Source organism: Helicoverpa zea, chromosome 10, assembly GCF_022581195.2.
Source record: "Helicoverpa zea isolate HzStark_Cry1AcR chromosome 10, ilHelZeax1.1, whole genome shotgun sequence".
NCBI classification, from domain to species: domain Eukaryota; kingdom Metazoa; phylum Arthropoda; class Insecta; order Lepidoptera; family Noctuidae; genus Helicoverpa; species Helicoverpa zea.
Genome location: NC_061461.1, coordinates 2,135,194 through 2,145,496, shown reverse-complemented (window position 1 = coordinate 2,145,496; position 10,303 = coordinate 2,135,194). Strand labels below are relative to the sequence as shown.

Below are 10,303 nucleotides of genomic sequence, written 5' to 3'. Positions count from 1 at the left end.
AACAATTTTTCTATATTGAATAGAATTTCTTTCAGAACCTACTAAAAATTAAAAATAATTATTTACAGTTTTTCTAAATCTATTACCTACTTCCGCACACTTCCGCAAGTGTCGGCGCGCGTTCCAAATCCCTACCGTCAAATAGGAAAATAGAATAATTATTTGTAATTATTCTACTACATTTATAGAGTTCATTATTAAACGGACAATAGTATAAAGCTATTGTATGTTATTTAAAATAGATTGCACATGTTTCTCAAATATTCAAAGATAATTTACGATTCAAAGCAAAAGCACACGATGAGTCATTCTAGCTTTCGAATTTTACATAGACGCCCGCGACACAAACTGTCAGCGAAATTGGGCCAAACGTCAAATTTGTTCGGTAAATGTTCGGCGCGCACAACTGATGTGAATTTGTTGGTATTATTTCAAAGTTAAATACTATTCAGAATGTCCAAAAGTTTTGATAGAAGTCTTCAGTTACATACCTCGCAGTTTACACCTTTGAAGAATAAAAGAAACAGACAGTTTTTACAGAGAGAAGATACGTTAAATCTATCGCCGATATTGAATGAAACTTCTATATTCAAAAACCTCAACGACACTAGTCTAAGGCAAGTTTTGGACGAATCCTCGATAGTAATAAATCCTGGCGTCACCAGTGAGGGATTGAGCGAAGCATTCTTTGAAATTATTCAAACAAGTCGCCCCAGCGATGTATTAGACACTCTAGCGAGGTTAGCGCAGGTGTGCTGCGACTCTTTGGAATTAGTAGAACCATGGAACAGATACAATGCTCAGAACTATTGGCTAGCTGAGGAGGCAAACACATGGAAACTGCTACATTGTCTGTATGCTGATTCTATTACTGAACACCCGGAATCATTGGACAGTCTCATCACTGAAACTACACTGTCACAGCAGACTTTGGTAAATGCTTTGTTTAGGAGTGACTCGGAATTAAGACTGTTACAACTGCTGGTTGACTGGTTGGAGGCCACTGCAGCTTATCAAGAAGAAGCCACAAAGACCTCTGCTCCAATAATAAGTAACAATATACACTGGGGAAATACTTTACACGAGTTGTTACTTGGATCAAGCTTGTTTAACAAAGAAAAGAGCAAATCTATGGTGACATGCATAGATCCGGATGCACCAAGACGTCAGAGGAAACAAATCCATTCTGATGATCAAAAAGATGATAATGATTTGTGTAAAAGAATATTTACTGAAGTAAGATGTGGTAATTTTAAAGATGCAGTTTCCCTTTGTATAAGCGCTGGGCAGGCCTGGCGAGGGGCTGTGTTGCAGGGTTGGATATTACTTCACTACTTGCCTAAGGAGGAACCTACTTCAGCTTTGGAAATAACTGGTAATCCTTCTAGAGATTTGTGGAAATGGTGTGCATTAGGACTAACCAACAACACAGCTGAGAATATTCATTATAGAGCTACTGTTGGGGTTCTATGTGGGCATCTGGCCAGTACCCTGCCTGCTTGCCAAGGCAATTGGGAAGATTTGCTTTGGGCTCATTTGAGAGCACAGATTGAGACGAGAGTTGATAAGTTTTTACATGAACATCATGCTACAGTTGATGCTAATACCACTCCATCTGATGTTCTGGAACTCTTACAATCAGAGCTGAAGGCTGAAGAATTAAGTTTACAGCAGATTTTTAGTGCTGTTAAAGCCTTGATGGATGGTAAAAAGGAATCATTGTATCAGACGTGCCAGCGTCATCTAATGCTTGGCCATGTCAGAGCCATTATGCAAGATTCGTTACAGTGGATTGAAAACAGTGATGACAGATTCATTCGTTTTCTTGCTCATCTCATTTTAGTCCTAAGACAGATGGGTAAAGACCCTCAACATGATATTGGTGATCAAATTTTGGAGAAATATGTCACAGAACTTATTAGCAAATTAATTGATGGGTCCGTAGAATGTCCAGAACTTATTGCTTATTACACTTCAACTGTGCCAATTGCCAGACAGATTGTGCTCTATGCTGAACTGATGGATCACATTCACAAGAGTGATTACAGAGAGGGAGTTGTCAAAGCAGGACTCAATGCTGGCATTGATGTTGCAGCATCAGCAAGAGTTGCTATCAAAAAGGCTATTACAGACATTCAACAAGGCTATGGAAATTTAGATTTAACATTTACTCAAACCACGGCTGTTGAAAAGGATAAAACTTTGATTCAGAAAGTTATATCATCCCTTGAATGGTTATCTCTTATATCAAACCAGTTGGAGGAAGCTCTGTGGCTCAGTAATGCTATGATTAGAACATTTATCTTCATTGGAAATACAGATGCAGCTTTAGCTTGTCTCGTAAATGTAAACAAGATGTTCCCAGATTTCTTGAGTAAAATATCTCCAAGTTCTGCAGAATTGAGAGAACATTTGTGTTTGAAGGCTTATTTAGAAGCCTTGGAAGGATTTGCTACTTGGTACAGACACTTTATAAGTGGCCAACCTAAAGACGTAGAACCACTCATGCCTGATGCATCATTCTCTGACAAAGTGCATCATGAGCAGAGGTGTGCTCAAGTGGAACAACAAAAAGCCCGCTGGTTGAATGCTGTGCAACACCAAGCTAAGCATTCCAAGAATTTGTTGTACAATGTATTGTTATTCCCTGGAGGATGGCTTCAAGACGAAAATGATAGCACTACCTCCCAAAAGTTCAGTGAAGAAGAAAAACAAGAGAGAACCAAGCAATTGGAGACTCTGAGGCGTCTCTGTATTCCAGAAATTGTTATTTTGATCTTGAAAATATTACAGAGCAGTGAAGACATTGATAATCACAAGGAAGCTCTCAAACTCTGTGATCTTATTGCTGGAGAGAATAGATGTCTCTACAAAGTGTTTACTAAGAGCAAACTAATGGAAGTTTTGGAGAGAATTAAGGAATCATCATTACTGCTTATAGAGAAAGGAAGAGATATGTTTGGATATGAAATAACAGAATAATGCATGTAATTTTTTCATTTTTAAATAAATGTTTGTATTAACAATATAAATATTTGTCTTTGTACACCTAAATAATAAATGAATAAAACATAAAAAAATAGACATACATTCAACATTTACATCTTAGCATCAATAGAGTTGACTAGGGTACAGTGACAGGATTCAGGTTGATCAAATCATTGCTAGATTCTGCCAGGTCCGTGATGGACACTCTTCCTCTTTGCCTAATGAACTTGGCTACATCTTCTAGCTCTTTCTGTGAAATGTAAATGAATTTTCCCCTGTCATCTATGACACCAGTAAGTTCACCAGATGACTGCAAATCAGTTATCCTATCAATGGCAGCTTGAGTTTTCAATTTAAAATGTGCAGCCAAGTCCTCTAGCAGAACAACTTTTTGTGCCTGAAAAACATTATGTAAATTAATTATTGTGTAATTAACACAGTAGTGCAGTAAGATTAAGAACAATTGTGAAGGCTTGATATTCTGCTGCAGATATGTCATTTAAACACTGAAGTATTGGTCTAAATCTTACCTTTATGTAGTCGATGAAATCTTTAAGCATGTTCTCTTTGTCCTGTTCATCATTCTCATCAAAACCTTCCCCTTCAACTGTGAAAGCTGCTTTCATAGCTTCATACTCCTCTTGTTCACGCCTCTTGCGTTCCTCCTCAGCTTTGCGTTCGGCTTCCTCTCGCTGACGTTCCTCTTCCTGAAAGATATTAATAATGTGAAGACTAGAATAAATTCAGATTTGAATTGAGGATGAATACTTGGGTTATTCCCGCTGGGTAACACCCTTTCGTCGACACTGTGGACGATCGGGAAAAAAAAGTTTCGTTCGTTCACAGTGTTGACGAACGCTACTTATTATTTCGGGTAATTCCTGTTCGGTAACACCTTTTTTTTCCTGTCGTCAACACTGTTGACGATCGGGAAAAAAAGTTTCGTTCGTTCACAGTGTCCATGAATGCTGGTTTTTTTTTTAAATATAGTAATAAAAATAAAACATGTCATGGATTTTTAACCCCTCTGCTCGACAAGATTTTGACATATGACTTTACCGTTGATTCGGCGGGATATTTTGAATCGCGACATGGAAGTCAAAAATTTGTACTAACTTTCAACACATGAATTCTAAGTCCGTAATGCCTGATCAGAAGTATTTTAACTATAACTTTAGAGCTCACTTATTTGACAACAACGTGCAAAGGTCAAATGGGGTCAGTTAATTCAGAAAAAGATAATAATTACGGTGTTTTTAAGTCTATCGAAAAGTTAGGCATTTCAAATTTGGTGAAAACTTACCAATAAGTAATCGCATCACTTTCTCAAACACAACACAAACGTCATATTTATAACATTTTCAATCCGTTGCAATACATTTCGTGCACTTATTTATGTTCAATAACTAAAAAATCAGCACATAAAATACACAATAAAAATGAACAATTTACAAGATCAGTCAAGTCACAGACAAGTAGAGTTTGGAATGGAGTATTTTTTTTTTTCAATCAGCGGTGTGCATTCGATACCTAAATCGGAAATCTATTATAAATAATCGAATACCAATTTTATATATACCTATTTTTTAATAGCAACTTATTTCAATTTTATTTATTAATTTTAAATTATAGGTTCAATTTGTTTTTGTTGTTAAGAAAAAAGATATTTAAGTTTTTAGCATTAAATTTTTATATGTATTATTTATTTTGGTGTTGCGTCATTCGTAATAATTTTTAACTTTAATTGAATTTTTATTACCTATTACGGAATTTTAATTTATTCTTATATTATTTCTCAACAATTCTAACATTTTTGTTTCGGCGGAGGGTATGCGGGTGTTCTGAAATATAATGCAATTTGTAACTACCAAAGGTATGTACTTATTTGATGATGAGAAACAATAATAATAATTGATTGATTTGCCCCGCAGGGCATCTGAGGCGGATGACGGGGAGTAGCGACCCCGCGGGGCTATATATCCGAGTGCTCCAGGGAGAGTATACTGTCCCCCATCTCCGGCTTGCCGGAGTGAAGCATGACGGGGGAGAGGTCTCCCGCCTCTTGGCTTGCCTTCACCGGCCGGTCAGAGTGGAGTCGCTAGAGTAGGGTTAGCAGCCCGCTCGGAGGGTAGGTGCCTCGTGGTAAGTGGCGAGTGGGCCGGTGATGCTGGACCCACAGGGAGCGCGTGATCTGCGTTTAAAGTCCGCCGAGGTATCCTCACCCTTCAGCCGCTCATGTACCTGTTGCCCTCTTGTTGCGATTTAGCGACTGATTCCCGGGGGCCCAGTAAGTGAGTTGCCGAGTCTCCACCTGCCATTTTTACGTGTATTTATTACATTGTTATCGGCAGGTGCCATAGTTCCCGTAGTTTCCCCATTCCTAGTCCACTAGCATCCCATCACAATAGCCCAAGTAGTTTTCATCCATAGTTAGCAATAGTTTAGCACAGAACCGGGCATTGTCCTTGGGTACATTTCTATAGTGTATACAGGGATAATCGTCGGTTTTGTGTCACCATTTCATTAAAGTTGTCTCAAAAGGGCTTCAGCGTGTTGGCTTCGGCCCCACGTTCGCCTTCCAAAAATCCGGGACTCTGTAGTCCCGTGGTCGGTTAGAGACATAATAATTGATTGATTTTAAAGTCACCAAATATTTTTAACCGAATCCCAAAAAGGAGGTGGTTCTCAATTTGGATGTTTGTTTTTGGTCGAAAGGGTATATTCCCCATATTTGTTATTAGGTCCAGGATCTGATGATGGAAACCTTGAGAAATCGAGGGCAGCTCTCGAAAATTGTAAGCATAGATAAGGTTATAACTTGACACTCAGATGTATATCTGATAACACTATGAGACAGTAAAGGTTTGGAGCTGACCTGATGATGGAGACCAGAGAAGGTCAAGGGAACTCGACAACCGTACTTCTCTCGTCTCCATCTCCTTCACTGTTGCAGAGGCCTCGTAAATACGAATAATATAAGCACAAACACGAGAAAGTTTAAATATTCAGTTGTCGAGTTCCCTCGACCTTCACTGGTCTCCATCATCAGGTCAGCTCAAAGCCTTCACTGTTGATGCCTGTAGCACACCTCCGCTGCGAAACCCAAAGGGCGAAACCGCCATAGTTTCGCTGTGAGTTGTGAGTTGTTGGGCGGCGAAACAATAGCGAAATTCCCTGCTCTAACGTACAAAACTGACTATGACGTTGTCTCTTTCTAACATGATTTCGCTCATTTGCTTAGGCGCCGTCTACATCTCCGCTCGTTGTCCGCCAGTTGTCCGCCAGGGCGGAGATGTAGACGGCGCCTAAGCAAATGAGCGAAATCATGTTAGAAAGAGACAACGTCATAGTCAGTTTTGTACGTTAGAGCAGGGAATTTCGCTATTGTTTCGCCGCCCAACAACTCACAACTCACAGCGAAACTATGGCGGTTTCGCCCTTTGGGTTTCGCAGCGGAGGTGTGCTACAGGCATTAATAGTGCTACCAGGCAAACACCTGAGTGATAAGATTTCAACCTATGTATTTCTGCAACTTTCGAAAGTCGCCCTCGATTTCTCAAGGTTCCATCATCAGATCCTGACCTAATGATAATGGGACCACCTCGGAAGTACACGCTATCAAACAAAAAAAGAATCATCAAAATCGATAAATAAATGGCTGAGTAATCGCGTAACAAACATACAAAAAAAAAACGGTCGAATTGAGAACCTCCGCTTTTTGGGAAGTCGGTTAAAAATAAGTCGGCGGCGGCCATCTTTCCATCTTGGACCAGCTTTCGATGAACAGCGAACTATTTGCCCCTTCAAACAATAAAATCGTCATAAAATTTTGCGATAACTACACCTAACTACGGCTCTCGTCAAATAGCTTTGCCGCTCAGTTAAAAAGTTGGAAGTAACGAATCGCCATTAAGTTTGGCAGATCTACAGGAATCCTGCACATAAAACACCCGAAGAATAAGTCTTCATTTGCCGTCTTCAGAAACCCTAAAAACCGAAGATTTTTTTTATTCCGGCTACAACGTATTTTCTACCACTGATTTTCTAGCATTTTTTTCAAAATAAATTAAGTAATTTTACTTTTCCTAATTTATTTTCAGATTATGGTAAGTATACAAAAGTACAATTTAGTAATATTATAATATCAAATAATATAAAATTATTAAATCGATTCTTTATTTTAACGAATCGGATCATTCGATGCAAAACTTCTATCACCGTCGCACTCTTGTCTATGCGTCTTCAAATTTAAAAAAACAACTAATGTAAACAAACATGGCGAGTTCGATCAGAATTCCCGGTAATTAAGATTGGATTTTAAAAAGGTATATTTCTAACGGGATGCTAAATATGAAAGGTTTGAATGCGTAATAATAATTTAAATTTATTTAGTTATTTTATTTAGTACTCACAAATGTGGTTTGATTGGAAAGAAAATAAATATGAGCGTAAATAATTAGGAAAGTGTATGACTGATTCACAGACCCCAATTGGGGTCTAAACCGAGCTTACGGTGACATTGATGTTCAGACCCCGATTGGGGTCCGCTACGGATTTGACGGTTAAAGTGTAAATCAAATCAATTTATTTATTCATATACATTTTGGGTATTAAATATGTTCTCAATTTTATTAAAATTAGTACTACCAAAATCTGCCTCAGAAGGCGTATGAATGTAATTTCAGTATGAAGATTGTAATATTAATCACATACATTAATTTTCATGTATTAATATTTAACAAAATCAAATTAAATGCATTTTCAACAAACAAAATTATTAACAATACAAAGTTATGATAGAAAAATAAAAATATTCACATCACAATATAACTAGGCAAGTAAGGATACAGTATGTAGTAAAAATTTAAAACGTAAGAATATTAGGAGAACAGTGCGTATGTCAAGGTGTTTCTAAGTTATTGTCATTTAAAAAATCATTAATGGTGTAGTAACATTTTTGGACCAAGAGGGCTCTAAGTGCTCGTTTAAATGTGGTCAAGTCGTATTCTTTTATTTTTTGTGGTAATTTATTATATATTTTTGGGGCACTGCAGAGCAAACTTTTGGTCATTAGGGTTGTTTTAGCACTATGTAGACACAGCCTGTTGTCATTGCGCCTGTTGCGCTTTATTACATCACATATGCGTTGAAATAAGTGAGGATTTTTGTGTACAAATATTGATACCTCCAGAATATATAGTGACGGAAGCGTCAGGATTTTATGCTTGAGAAAATATGGCTTACAGCTAGGGCTGCCATCTCGAATTTCGCCAAACCCGGACAAAGATTAAAAAAAACCCGGACATTTGACGTAAATCGCATTTTTTCCCCGGACGGGTACTCTTACACCGAATGAGGTTAGTGTTTTGTAACATAATGCCGATAGATACGGAAATACAGTTAGGTGCTTTCTTACATGAAAAGTGTCCAGGTTTTCCCCGGACGCTTTTTGAAAACCCGCCCGGACGTCCCCCGGACGGGGTCAAAACGAGGACAAATCCGGGGAAACCCGGACGGATGGCAGCCCTACTTACAGCTATCAGTTGACTGAAGATCAAACATCGACCGCACACATCGCTTTTGGGCTTTAAATACCATAATACATAAAATATGTAAAATGGTTATTATGAACATGATAAGGCCATTTTTTTATTTTCTAGTTAATTGTGTTTTAAAAGATCTAACATAATCCATTAAAATATTTTAAAAATCCAAACAAATAAAAACCAGCATTCATGGACACTGTAAACGAAAGAAACTTTTTTTTCCCATTTGTCAACAGTGTTCAACAACAAACAAACTAAGAGTCATTTTCAATAATAGATTACTTATTTCCATAAAGAGAACCAAACAGCATTTTACTTACCTCTTGTTTTTCTTCAACCTTTTTCCTTTCTTGTTCTAATTCCTCATCTTTTTTCTTCTTCATCTCTCTCATTTGTTCCTCTGCTTCTCTAGCCTTCTTCTTTTCCATTTTAGCTTCTAGCTTTGCTCTTTTCTGTGAACATTTGAATATAGTGTTAAGATGGTTTTATACCTCCATTTTTAATAATAAATTCAATTCATGCTTTATACAGTAGTAAAATATGGCAATAATACAAAAAAAGTCATGAATTTCATACCTTAGCACCCATGTTATCATTGAATTCAACTTTTTGTGTTTCTGGTGCATTCTCTTCATCAGCCTCCTCGACAACATCTGGTTCCTCTTCAAATGCAGCAGCTTGGTGTCGAGCAGCTGCAAGAATATATTTAAAATAAGATTTCTTGCATACATAAGTCAATTTAATTTGGTACAATTAGATTATGTGTTGAATGAGTTCTGTACCATTTGCTCTCATCCGAGCTCTTTGATTGCGGACTGCTTGCACTCTCCCTGGCCCTCCATCTCTCTGGGCCACTGCTCTAGGTCTTGCTCCAGCTATAACAAATATACAAAGAAGGTTTACAACTGCAAGAAACTCAACAGATGGATGAAAATGTTATGTGGTGAATTGGATAGGTATAAGTATGTTTTTGTTTACCTTGAGGTTTGACTTGCGATCCCACTCGTACGAATGCAACAGAGAGCAAAACGATAACAATAGCGCTAATTATAGCAGCAATAATAAACGGATCCATAGCTGCAATCTAACTAAAACAATGTTCTACACTTAACTATCTTTTCATTTAGAAATCTATTTATGCTAGATTTTAGTTTCAGTGTTATAATCTATGTTATCAAATACAATCGGAAAATTTTGGAGAAAAGCGGTATGAACCCGAACAGCTGAAAAACTGAAAAACACGGAGCTGTGAACACTGTGAATGAAAGAAACGTCACGTCACTTGACGTCACCATACAAGTGTCATTCTGTGCAATTATTAAAAAACTCAATCCTGGGTAGACCATTGGGTAGACTATGCGTTGCGGAGGTTTAGGCCTAACCGAACAAATTAAAATGGATTTTGGATGAAAACCATTTGAAAAGGATAGTTTAAAAAAAAAAAACTTAAATATGAATAGCTTAAAAAAATGGTTTTCATGCTCAAGATATGAACATCCATGACCTAAAACTTGACTAATTTCCTTTTTTTTACTATGGGTATTTCCCGGTAGTTTTAATTGTTCTATTATATGTACTATTATATAGGTAATTTTTAAGGTTATGTTTATACTACTTATCTGATGTTTATAAATATTGCGCACCATCTAGCTAGACCATGATACCCTTGCTAACGTAGGTGGGTATGAGGCCCATCAAACCAGTGAGTAGCCGAGAAGTTCCCTCTTCTCATTCAGTGATATGCTTGAACGCAGGAATTTTATTGGTTG

At 37.5% G+C, this 10,303-nt stretch overlaps 2 protein-coding genes across 2 annotated transcripts; one reads left to right on the top strand and one right to left on the bottom strand.

The window, feature by feature from the left end:
• The first annotated feature begins 148 nt into the window (after positions 1-148).
• On the top strand, positions 149-3,032 carry LOC124634055 (nuclear pore complex protein Nup107). Its single transcript, XM_047169462.1, has one exon. It carries the CDS (start codon positions 454-456, stop codon positions 2,980-2,982), a length of 2,529 nt encoding a protein of 842 aa, XP_047025418.1. The 5' UTR covers positions 149-453; the 3' UTR covers positions 2,983-3,032.
• Positions 2,981-9,770, bottom strand: LOC124634057 (DDRGK domain-containing protein 1-like). Its single transcript, XM_047169466.1, has 6 exons — positions 9,513-9,770; positions 9,317-9,409; positions 9,111-9,226; positions 8,855-8,986; positions 3,519-3,695; positions 2,981-3,385 (listed from the first exon to the last, which is right to left on the bottom strand). Exons 1-6 carry the CDS (start codon positions 9,607-9,609, stop codon positions 3,125-3,127), a joined length of 876 nt encoding a protein of 291 aa, XP_047025422.1. The 5' UTR covers positions 9,610-9,770; the 3' UTR covers positions 2,981-3,124.
• Positions 9,771-10,303: the final 533 nt, after the last annotated feature.

What these genes read in the sequence shown, in the direction of transcription:
- LOC124634055 (XM_047169462.1), top strand. Translation starts at nt 454, where the DNA reads ATGTCCAAAAGTTTTGATAGAAGTCTTCAGTTACATACCTCGCAGTTT.
- LOC124634057 (XM_047169466.1), bottom strand. Translation starts at nt 9,609, where the DNA reads ATGGATCCGTTTATTATTGCTGCTATAATTAGCGCTATTGTTATCGTT. An exon ending in AGCTCGGATGAGAGCAAATG is followed by an intron (nt 9,227 to 9,316) that starts GTACAGAACTCA and finishes ATATTCTTGCAG; the next exon opens with CTGCTCGACACCAAGCTGCT. An exon ending in ATGATAACATGGGTGCTAAG is followed by an intron (nt 8,987 to 9,110) that starts GTATGAAATTCA and finishes AAATGTTCACAG; the next exon opens with AAAAGAGCAAAGCTAGAAGC.